Genomic DNA, 12783 nt, shown 5'->3' with positions numbered 1-12783 from the left:
ATCCCACCATCAACCTCAGCCTGGACCAGTCCACACAAGAGATCCACTTCCTGGACACTACGGTGCTAATAAGCGATGGTCACATAAACACCACCCTATATCGGAAACCTACTGACCGCTATTCCTACCTACATGCCTCTAGCTTTCATCCAGATCATACCACTCGATCCATTGTCTACAGCCAAGCGCTACGATATAACCGCATTTGCTCCAACCCCTCAGACAGAGACAAACACCTACAAGATCTCTATCATGCATTCCTACAACTACAATACCCACCTGCTGAAGTGAAGAAACAGATTGACAGAGCCAGAAGAGTACCCAGAAGTCACCTACTACAGGACAGGCCCAACAAAGAAAACAACAGAACGCCACTAGCCATCACCTTCAGCCCCCAACTAAAACCTCTCCAACGCATCATCAAGGATCTACAACCTATCCTGAAGGACGAGCCATCGCTCTCTCAGATCTTGGGAGACAGACCAGTCCTTGCTTACAGACAGCCCCCCAATCTGAAGCAAATACTCACCAGCAACCACACACCACACAACAGAACCACTAACCCAGGAACCTATCCTTGCAACAAAGCCCGTTGCCAACTCTGTCCACATATCTATTCAGGGGATACCATCATAGGGCCTAATCACATCAGCCACACTATCAGAGGCTCGTTCACCTGCGCATCTACCAATGTGATATATGCCATCATGTGCCAGCAATGCCCCTCTGCCATGTACATTGGCCAAACTGGACAGTCTCTACGTAAAAGAATGAATGGACACAAATCAGACGTCAAGAATTATAACATTCAAAAACCAGTTGGAGAACACTTCAATCTCTCTGGTCACTCGATCACAGACCTAAGAGTGGCTATCCTTCAACAAAAAAGCTTCAAAAACAGACTCCAACGAGAGACTGCTGAATTGGAATTAATTTGCAAACTGGATACAATTAACTTAGGCTTGAATAGAGACTGGGAATGGATGAGTCATTACACAAAGTAAAACTATTTCCCCATGGTATTTCTCCCTCCCACCCCACCCCCCACTGTTCCTCTGATATTCTTGTTAACTGCTGGAATTAGCCTACCTGCTTGTCACCATGAAAGGTTTTCCTCCTTCCCCCCCTGCTGTTGGTGATGGCTTATCTTAAGTGATCACTCTCCTTACAGTGTGTATGATAAACCCATTGTTTCATGTTCTCTGTGTGTGTGTATATAAATCTCTCCTCTGTTTTTTCCACCAAATGCATCCGATGAAGTGAGCTGTAGCTCACGAAAGCTTATGCTCTAATAAATTTGTTAGTCTCTAAGGTGCCACAAGTACTCCTTTTCTTTTTGCGAATACAGACTAACACGGCTGCTACTCTGAAACCAGTCATTCATGTGTGTAGTTTGCCAGAAATCTCCATAGAGATTTGGTATTTCTTGTTCACAAGTGTTACTAGGAACAGTAACATTTCCAAATAAATACATTTCCATAGCAGATCAGTTCATGACGTTCCATTGTGCATGTAGACAGGAAATATAGGTGAAGTTGGTCCTCCCAGCTCAGCCCTACAATACTCTTTCCCACCCTCAGTAACATCTGCACCCACTGTTGCCTGTTAGCACTCCTCCCATACTTGTTCCCAGCAGGCCAGAGAGCAGCCAAGGCAGCATTAGTCTGGTTTTGGCTATGCTCAGGAGCCACTCTTTATTTTGGGAAGGTAGTCAAAAGTTCATGTCAGCTACACCACAAACTTCCCCACCTGAGGAGTAACATCTGCATTTATAGAAGCTTAATCTAAATAAAATTTTAAACAAAACCATCCCTCTGAGGTATCATTTGCTCAAAAATAACACAAAATAGAAAAGAACATATTATTTCAGCTATAAAACATTATAATTATAAAAATAATTATAATGCATAAAAATAAATATGCACATTATACATAAAAGGAGAAAAAAGCAAAGCTCAATACCACCTAAGGTTAGTGGTGATAACCATAGTGACCTCAGAGCCAAAGTTTGCATGGCAGAGGATGTCAGTAAAGCTTGTGGTCACCTTCAACTGTGACCTCTGCATGCAGTTATGTGAGAGTGCATTTCCCCACTTCAAGACATTTGTACAGATGATTGGAACAAATCAATAAAGAAATCAAAGATGCCATAATGTTAACAGGTGTAAATACAGTCTGTTTTTACAACTGTAAGATACAACTGGCTGAGTAAAGTATATCATATATTATACACACAACATGTGCTCCTCCCTAACATTAAAATAACATTGTCAAGGTTGCAAAGTTAAGCACTCAAAAATTATGAAATGCGAGAATTAAGGTTGTCTGTGCAATCTTAATCCAGTCCCCTTATGCATATGCATTATGCTACAGTCTTTTATAACATTATCACATACTATATTTTCAATGGGACCCCGGCCTCATTCAGTGCATAAAATGGACATTAATGAGCAGTTCTTCAATAGTTATTTTCACTCCATTGTTCAATGTGTGTCTCTAGCCCTTAATTACTGCACACTATTCAAATCCTGCTCTGAAGACAGAATTATCATGGGAATTTCTATGGTGTTCATCACAATAATATTTGAATGCTTCACAAACATTAATGAATTTATTTCCACACCAGCCCTGTGAGATGGGGGTCAGAGGGTGGCATTATCCCCATTTCACAGATGAGGAACTGAGGCACAAAGAGATTAAGGTCAAAATAATCCACTAGTTTTGGGTGTCCACTTTGAGATGCCTATCATGTCTGATTTTTCATACTACTTAACATTATATAACAATTATTATGTTCAAAGCACAGCTCACATTGACTTCAATTCCAGCTGTGAGTGCTCAGCCCTTCTACAAATAAGACCGCTGGGCCTCAAGTTGGGCACCTGAAGAACACAGAATTAGTGACCACCTATAAGAAGTTTGATTTAAGTGACTTGCCCAACGTTGCATAGGAACTCGTTGACAAGGCAAGGATAGAATCCAGTTCCTGACGAGAGTATTCTACTGCCTTAAAAATGAGACCCTCCTTTTTCTTCCTGTAATTCCCTGCCTCATTCGCCATACACTATCCAACTTCTGCAACAGCTACCTTTATTACGCTCATGGCTCCTCATAAGGTCTCTCTCCCCTTTCCCACACCTCTCCCAACATCCCCACTAGTTACCAGTCTCCTTCTCTTCCAGACCCTGCCTCCCCCTATGCTCCTCATATAATCACAGTCTTCTTTCCCTCACCACCTACTGGAACCAGTCTCATTGTGTTTCTCTCCTGGGCTCATACTGCCAGTCTCCTTGCCCAGCCAGTCCCAATCTCCCCACCTCAACCTCAACTCCTAGTCCCACTTAGCTTCTCCCGCATTCCAGCCTCCCCCATCCAGGCTCCTTGTCCCAATCTATTCCCGTAACCTGCCCCTCTCAGTCCTTCTCTTCTCCCTCAGCATTCAAATCAGGCACCTTCCTCCTCCATGCTGTCTGGGCCCAGCAGAGGGGGCTTTGAGAACACATGCAAAACCAGCTCCTTGCTCTCATAGAATCATAGAATCATAGAATATCAGGGTTGGAAGGGACCCCAGAAGGTCATCTAGTCCAACCCCCTGCTCAAAGCAGGACCAAGTCCCAGTTAAATCATCCTAGCCAGGGCTTTGTCAAGCCTGACCTTAAAAACCTCTAAGGAAGGAGATTCTACCACCTCCCTAGGTAACGCATTCCAGTGTTTCACCACCCTCTTAGTGAAAAAGTTTTTCCTAATATCCAATCTAAACCTCCCCCATTGCAACTTGAGACCATTACTCCTCGTTCTGTCATCAGTTCTGGTGCCTGTTCTGACCTGCAGCAGCCCAGAGCATGGAAAATCCTGCTCAGGTGTGTTGGTGGTAGCAGCAGGGGCAACCCATATAGTACTCTTTATGGGTGATAAAGGGGTGATATTGACAGTGCCCCCACCCCAGAGCTCTCTGTTTGGGAGTGATGTGGTGAGGCAAAACCTCCCTAGTGACCTCTCTGTGAGTGGGTGGGGGTGCCCAAGACATATGGGTGGTCAATGCAGCCCTCCCCACCCAACTGTGCAACTTCAATGAACATCAGTCCTCAATTTGGGGGAAGGTTGCCAGAGCCCTCTGAATCGAGTGGTTGGGGGAACAGCCCTCTAGAGCTCTCTGTGTGAGTTGAAGATGTCAAGAGTAGCACCACTCCCTCCATCTTCTGTTTGGAGTAGTTATAGAGCCACCTAACTGGGAGTACAGAGGTGTCTCCACAAAGCTTCTTAGTGAGCTAGAGGCCCACTCTTATCCTGAAGAGAAATTTTAGAGGAAGTGATAGCGGGGAACAGAGGCCACCTCCTTCCTTTGAGCATCCATTTGAATATCACTGGCTGACGTTTGGCACCATAGTGTGGATTGGGGAGGAGAGAGGCCCTGGCCCACCAGAAAATAAAGCCGAGTGTTTGTGGTCATGTTCTACCAAAATCACTGAAGTACTGGGAACTACAGAAGCCTGAGCCAGCCTGTTGTGTTTTTGTCATATGACCTGAGAAGTGTGCCAGCTGCCAAGGTCTGTCTCTGGTTGCCTGAAGACTAGAAGCTGTGGTACCAGCTGATGTGCCCCTTCCCCTGGCCTAACCAAAGAGTGTGAATTAGGATCAGGAGAGGTGGTGTCAACCCCCAACCTCCTGCCCATCAGGAGTTGTCGTGTTGGCAGCTCCCATCACAAGATTTACCTCTGCTGGGATGTGTCTGTGCTTGGAGATGGGCTGCTCTGGTAGGCGTGGAGTGACAGGACTGAGCACTCCCCTCCCTGGCTCTAGCAGGTGCCAATAGTAGCTGCTGCTTCCTCTAATATCTCTAGTTCTTCCTCTGTCTGGAGCAGACATTCTTGTACAGATAGTCTGTTCTGTCAGCCTGTCTGTATTGATGTGTCAGGGATGTTATCACACTATCATGTGATACCCTGATTATATTTAATACTTAATCCTGCTCTGGCTACACCATTTACCCCTGAAAGAGTTCAATGGTCTAATGTAGATATGCTCTATATGTGAGCAATATATATTTAGAAGCATAATGTTTAGGCTGTAATGTCTAAATAGCAGTTTGTTATGAACTTCTAATACCTGTAGTTAAAAGGATACTCCATGGCTAATCTAGTTCTGAGATTAATTAATAATAAAAACAACTTGTACACCTAAATAAGATTTTTTTTGGCCTGTTGGTTTGGTTATTATGCTGAGTTGGATTGAGGAAGGAATCATCATAATGAAACATTCACCCCCCTTTCATCTGTTTGTGGAAAGCTCCTGAGAATTGAACATAAACATGCCTCCAATACTATTCTGAATATCATTTGAACAGATCCATAATGCCTAGGGCTTCATTCCATAGTCTTTTTTTCCCCAACAGGATATGAAACATTCATTCACTGTGAATAAAGCCCTTAGAAATGGCAAAATATTTAAAGACCCATGTAACTAAATACCATATAGCAGAACCCAAAACTACAAAAGGAACATAATTTTAAACAGTTCACTATTTGGAAATCAATGAGAAAGAAATAATATGCATATATGTGCAGGGTTTTTTTATGAAATAACTTTTGATACACATTGACTTTATTACAGTGTATCCTTTCATTTTTCTGCCTCACTACAATTTACAAAATGGAATAAAAATTATCTGGGTTGTAATAATCAATAAAAACCATCACAGTTGAGGGGCTGAAGAGTAAAATGCATCTTGGGAGGAGGAATAGTGTGCTAGATTGTTAAAGAAATGAGCTGACTAATGCATATTTTCTCGTTACAGATAAAGCTGTGGTATGACAAGGTTGGTCATCAGTTGATAGTCACAATATTGGGAGCAAAGGATCTTCCTTCAAGGGAAGATGGGAGGCCAAGGAATCCTTATGTTAAAATTTACTTTCTTCCAGACAGAAGGTAGGGTCAAGGGAAAAGTAAGGGATATTTTAGTAGACGTTCAAATAGATATTCAGATGGCATGCAGATTTGAGAAGAGATTGCTAGCTAGTACTGGTCATACATGAGATCTTATAGAATGTAAAGAATGGAATTTAGCGATTGAATATGTTATGCAACGATGAAGAACAGGTTTTACATTTCTTTGAATACTATTTTCTATTAAACAAATTAACTTCAATTGGATTATTTTATCAACTATTGGATGGCAAACTAAAGATAAACCTGTCTGCATTGCATGATGAGCTGTTGTTTGCAAATACTGTTGTTAATATTTTAAGGCCATATTATCTGCTGGTTATTCTTGTGTCGGGGACAGGAAATTCCACAGATATAGATTCATTGACTTTCTGACTGATAATTTCTTCAAGGCATTCATTGTCCCCTTATCCCCTTCCCTATAGCAAAACAGAAAGAGGGTTTGGCATCCAAAAACCATGGTCATCAAATTGTGATACTGACAAGTTAATGCTGAACAAGACCCAAACCTGTGACATGCTGAGAACCCTCAGCTCTAACTGTAGGCCTTTCTCACTACACAGTAATCCCCATGGCATTTAGGGGAAGATGATGGTGTGATGGGGCCTTTACCTCCCCTGACTCCTTTTATCTCAGTGCTTGATTCTGTGAATGTAGTTGTTTCCATTGGGTCAGAGGGAAGGGGAACAGGTAGAGGAGTCCCTCTGACTGGATCTGCTCATCTGTGTTTCCTCTGCTCATGTTGGCAGAGGGGAACATTTGACTTTATTTTGTGGTATGTTGCAAAATGTAGCAGAGGTTTGTTGTAAATTGTGGAATCAGTATATGAAAAACCAATTGATGGAGCTATAGAATAATGTGCATCTTTAAAATAAGTATTTTTACTGCATTTGTTTGTTATACTATACATAAATGTTTCCCAGCCTGGAGATTCTGCCTTCCTATGCATCTCTCCTGAGCCCTGTCTGGGGCAGAGCCAGTTAACCTTAAATATTTAATTAGAAAGAATTGTCTAATCATCAAAGGTGCTAAGTACCTTCAGTTTCCATTGATTTCAACAGGAATTGAGGGTGCTCAACTCCTTGCAAGATTGTCCTTTTCACCTTCACACTATACAGTATGGTAAAGTACCCTGAAATAGGATAAAATGGTGAAGTTAGCCAAGGAAGAATGGTTTATCCATTTTATGTTAACTTGGATACTGTGATATCTTTTATGCCATCATCATATGCATTGCTGTATTTCAAAAGCTTTTTTACAAAAAGGTGCCTGTTGGGCCTCTTTGCCTTAAAAGTTTTTAAACCATTGGCTTAATAAGATATAATGGTCTAGATCCTCAGCTTGTGCAAATTCGCATAGTGTCATTGAAGACAATGGAGTAGACAACAATCTGCACTAGCTGGGTATCAGATTAATTGTTTTATTATATTTATCTTGTCCACATTTTTGAAGATCAATATGCCCACCAATAATTTTTGTATTCATATTGTTAGATAATTAGAGCTCTTATAATGCAATGGGATATGGGCAGAAAGACCCCTGTACCCTAGTTTGGAAAAGGATGGTCAGGTGATGAAAAGAAGAAAAAATCCCCAAATATAATATAAAATAAATAGAAATATATTATTAAAATAAAATAATGTATACAATACCAATAATGATATATTTTGGAATTTTACTATGATTTGGTAATGTTTTACAAGAAATACTTTGTGTTTTTTTTTTTTCTTTATGTGAGGAGTGTAGAATTTTTCCTTTAATTATTCCTGGTATTTCCTCTCATATATAAAAGAAACAGCAGTTTGTCTTATTGAATTAGTTTTCTTCGGACAGCCAAACTGCTTTTTTTCCCTCTGAAGAATAAACCTAGTAGGCTAAAATAGTATGAAATGCATACACATGAAAAAGTAACCTTCAAGAGGGAAAGTGCAGTTAGACAATTCAAGCATTTAACTAGGTGAGCATGTGAAGTTCTGACTAAACAAATTTCACTGGAAAACATGTCCAATGTAACTTAGTTCTCTATGGTGAACAAATCTTGAGAGTTGAAATATGCAAATAAGTTCTTTAACAATATGAATAAAATGCAACTACATAGTTAACATGTTGTTCTGACATCTAGCTACCAGGAATTTACAAATAATGCAGTTGTTATCCATATAATTAGTATGTTATGCTTAGAGTATTTGCAAATGTGCCAGTGTCTTCATTATATTGTTAAAATATATAAATTAGTACTGCAGTTGAATGATGCAAAGAACCCAGCTAGTTTTAAACTAATGAACTTTGTAAACACACTTCATACAAATACAAAACTGTAAATTATGACCAATCCCAGGTCCTAATCTTTATTTCATCAGAAACTCTTAATTCTGATGTCCTTCTGGTTTATTGTTAATCTTTCAAACTATACACAAATTACCACTGTTCTAAGAGATCATGCATTTAACAAAATGCTTAGTACAATGTAGTAGGTTTTGGAAGTCTTTAATGTTTAAATTGCTCTTTGCAGTGATAAAAACAAAAGAAGAACAAAAACAGTAAAGAAAACATTGGAACCCAAATGGAACCAAACATTCATTTATTCTCCAGTTCATCGGAGAGAATTTCGAGAACGAATGTTGGAGATTACCCTTTGGGACCAAGCACGAGTTCGTGAGGAAGAAAGTGAATTTTTAGGAGAGGTATTTGGAACTATTTTGACTCTTCATAATCACAGTAGTTTGGGGACTTTATCAATAGTACATGGATGACTGATGATTTCCTTGGCTCTTGTGAATAACATATTTTTATCTGATGTAAAAAAAAAAGCTGACACTTTTGCACATATTTGACTGCTTAATAGTAACTCTTCCTAAAAGTTACCTGAAATTTACGATGTAATGTTGGTATCAGATTCGGTTCTTTAGTTGTTCTGTCTTAATAAGAACATGAACATAGTTTCAAAAAGTCATATTCTTTGAGGATTGTTGATAACAGTCCAAATTTGTCCCTGGTGTAACTGTACTGAAGATGTTGAAATATGATTGTTTATTAATTTGTCCCAAGATGTTTATATGCTGTTCAGATTGTCATTAAGGTGCAATGGTTGCTATTAAAGTTAGACGTGTTTGTCTTATTCGGTGTCAAGATTTGTTACAAGTACTATATTCGTAAGTATCTTGATGGCTCATTTTTGAGTGAATGCAAGAACTCTTTAATTTCAAATGTGTATGTTAACATGAGAAAAATGAATAGAATAAAATGTGTAGAAACACCTATTTTAAAATAGTGTTCCACTGTAACACCTGTGCTTGTTTCATTTGTAGATTCTTATTGAGCTAGAGACAGCACTATTAGATGATGAACCTCACTGGTACAAACTTCAGACACATGATGTTTCTTCATTGCCACTTCCCCATCCCTCGCCATATTTGCCTCGCAGACAGCTACATGGTGAAAGCCCTACACGGAGGTTACAAAGTAGGTTATTAATATTACTAATGCTGTGTATATCTCATCTAAATTAGAGTGTACAGTATGTTACATTCTAAGCTAAAGATTTGTAAAAGCAGCAGTTGACATTGTGTGTTTGTTTTTCATTGCCATTAATCAATGCCTTTTGTGATTGCCAATGAGCATCTGAACTACTCAAAACACTAATGCCGAATAGTGCATGACAATGCATTCTTTCTTAAAATATATGGGCCAGATCCTCAGCTGAAGGAAATTAATTTAGTTAATGAAGTTATGCCAGTTTGCACCAGCTGAGGACCTTGTAATCTGATTGTACACCCAAACTGAAAGCACAGTAACTTTGTCTTCAGCCTAAACATTTTTAAAAAATGAAGCACAATGACTTGTACGTAACTTTGCATGTATTGAATTTAATACAATTGTTTGTTACTGCCTTTTGATACTATCACTACAGTAAAAAGAGCATGTTCAACATTTTGTTAAATTCTGACAATTCCGAATTGTCAGACCATTTGCCATGCAAAAGTTTTTGTTTGATTTTGCAAGTAAAGGGGTGCTTCATAACTCTATTTTGTATAGGTTTCAGAGTAGCAGCCGTGTTAGTCTGTATTCTCAAAAAGAAAAGGAGTACTTGTGGCACCTTAGAGACTAACAAATTTATTAGAGCATAAGCTTTCGTGAGCTACAGCTCACTTCATCGGATGCATTTGGTGGAAAAAACAGAGGAGAGATTTATATACACACACACAGAGAACATGAAACAATGGGTTTATCATACACACTGTAAGGAAAGTGATCACTTAAGATAAGCCATCACCCACAGCAGGGGGGGGAAAGGAGGAAAACCTTTCATGGTGACAAGCAGGTAGGCTAATTCCAGCAGTTAACAAGAATATCAGAGGAACAGTGGGGGGTGGGGTGGGGGGGAGAAATACCATGGGGAAATAGTTTTACTTTGTGTAATGACTCATCCATTCCCAGTCTCTATTCAAGCCTAAGTTAATTGTATCCAGTTTGCAAATTAATTCCAATTCAGCAGTCTCTCGTTGGAGTCTGTTTTTGAAGCTTTTTTGTTGAAGGATAGCCACTCTTAGGTCTGTGATCGAGTGACCAGAGAGATTGAAGTGTTCTCCAACTGGTTTTTGAATGTTATAATTCTTGACGTCTGATTTGTGTCCATTCATTCTTTTACGTAGAGACTGTCCAGTTTGGCCAATGTACATGGCAGAGGGGCATTGCTGGCACATGATGGCATATATCACATTGGTAGATGCGCAGGTGAACGAGCCTCTGATAGTGTGGCTGATGTGATTAGGCCCTATGATGGTATCCCCTGAATAGATATGTGGACAGAGTTGGCAACGGGCTTTGTTGCAAGGATAGGTTCCTGGGTTAGTGGTTCTGTTGTGTGGTGTGTGGTTGCTGGTGAGTATTTGCTTCAGATTGGGGGGCTGTCTGTAAGCAAGGACTGGTCTGTCTCCCAAGATCTGAGAGAGCGATGGCTCGTCCTTCAGGATAGGTTGTAGATCCTTGATGATGCGTTGGAGAGGTTTTAGTTGGGGGCTGAAGGTGATGGCTAGTGGCGTTCTGTTGTTTTCTTTGTTGGGCCTGTCCTGTAGTAGGTGACTTCTGGGTACTCTTCTGGCTCTGTCAATCTGTTTCTTCACTTCAGCAGGTGGGTATTGTAGTTGTAGGAATGCATGATAGAGATCTTGTAGGTGTTTGTCTCTGTCTGAGGGGTTGGAGCAAATGCGGTTATATCGTAGCGCTTGGCTGTAGACAATGGATCGAGTGGTATGATCTGGATGAAAGCTAGAGGCATGTAGGTAGGAATAGCGGTCAGTAGGTTTCCGATATAGGGTGGTGTTAATGTGACCATCGCTTATTAGCACCGTAGTGTCCAGGAAGTGGATCTCTTGTGTGGACTGGTCCAAGCTGAGGTTGATGGTGGGATGGAAATTGTTGAAATCATGGTGGAATTCCTCAAGAGCTTCTTTTCCATGGGTCCAGATGATGAAGATGTCATCAATGTAGCACAAGTAGAGTAGGGGCATTAGGGGACGAGAGCTGAGGAAGCGTTGTTCTAAGTCAGCCATAAAAATGTTGGCATACTGTGGGGCCATGCGGGTACCCATCGCAGTGCCGCTGATTTGAAGGTATACATTGTCACCAAATGTGAAATAGTTATGGGTCAGGACAAAGTCACAAAGTTCTGCCACCAGGTTAGCCGTGACAGTATCGGGGATACTGTTCCTGACGGCTTGTAGTCCATCTTTGTGTGGAATGTTGGTGTAGAGGGCTTCTACATCCATAGTGGCTAGGATGGTGTTTTTAGGAAGATCACCAATGGACTGTAGTTTCCTCAGGAAATCGGTGGTGTCTCGAAGATAGCTGGGAGTGCTGGTAACGAAGGGCCTGAGGAGGGAGTCTACATAGCCAGACAATCCTGCTGTCAGGGTGCCAATGCCTGAGATGATGGGGCGTCCAGGATTTCCAGGTTTATGGATCTTGGGTAGCAGATAGAATACCCCAGGTCGGGGCTCCAGGGGTGTGTCTGTGCGGATTTGTTCTTGTGCTTTTTCAGGGAGTTTCTTGAGCAAATGCTGTAGTTTCTTTTGGTAACTCTCAGTGGGATCAGAGGGTAATGGCTTGTAGAAAGTGGTGTTGGAGAGCTGCCTAGTAGCCTCTTGTTCATACTCCGACCTATTCATGATGACGACAGCACCTCCTTTGTCAGCCTTTTTGATTATGATGTCAGAGTTGTTTCTGAGGCTGTGGATGGCACTGTGTTCTGCATGGCTGAGGTTATGGGGTAAGCGATGCTGCTTTTCCACAATTTCAGCTCGTGCACGTCGGCGGAAGCAGTCTATGTAGAAATCCAGGCTGCTGTTTCGACCTTCAGGAGGAGTCCACCCAGAATCCTTCTTTTTGTAGTGTTGGCAGGAAGGTCTCTGTGGGTTAATATGTTGGTCAGAGGTGTGTTGGAAATATTCCTTGAGTCTGAGACGTCGAAAATAGGATTCTAGGTCACCACAGAACTGTATCATGTTCGTGGGGGTGGAGGGGCAAAAGGAGAGGCCCCGAGATAGGACAGATTCTTCCGCTGGGCTAAGAGTATAGTTGGATAGATTAACAATATTGCTGGGTGGGTTACGGGAACCATTGTTGTGGCCCCTTGTGGCATATAGTAGTTTAGATAGCTTAGTGTCCTTTTTCTTTTGTAGAGAATCAAAGTGTGTTTTGTAAATGGCTTGTCTAGTTTTTGTAAAGTCCAGCCACGAGGAAGTTTGTGTGGAAGGTTGGTTCTTTATGAGAGTATCCAGTTTTGAGAGCTCATTCTTAATCTTTCCCTGTTTGCTGTAGAGGATGTTAATCAGGTGGTTC

General features: G+C 41.0%; 1 protein-coding gene across 23 annotated transcripts in view; it reads left to right on the top strand.

Moving 5' to 3' along the window:
* Positions 1 to 12783, top strand: part of RIMS2 (regulating synaptic membrane exocytosis 2) — a 786041-nt gene that overhangs the window by 463253 nt on the left and 310005 nt on the right. For all 23 annotated transcript variants that reach the window (XM_043507439.1, XM_043507441.1, XM_043507440.1 and 20 more), the window contains 3 exons: positions 5795 to 5925; positions 8456 to 8627; positions 9252 to 9405. In XM_043507439.1, the coding sequence (XP_043363374.1) occupies positions 5795 to 5925; positions 8456 to 8627; positions 9252 to 9405 (457 nt within the window). The remainder of the gene's footprint in view (positions 1 to 5794; positions 5926 to 8455; positions 8628 to 9251; positions 9406 to 12783) is intronic.

The sequence above is a fragment of the Dermochelys coriacea genome, chromosome 2, assembly GCF_009764565.3.
Source record: "Dermochelys coriacea isolate rDerCor1 chromosome 2, rDerCor1.pri.v4, whole genome shotgun sequence".
Lineage (NCBI taxonomy): Eukaryota > Metazoa > Chordata > Testudines > Dermochelyidae > Dermochelys > Dermochelys coriacea.
The sequence above is the reverse complement of the archived record's forward strand: the minus strand, read 5'-3'. Positions and strand labels throughout refer to the sequence as shown.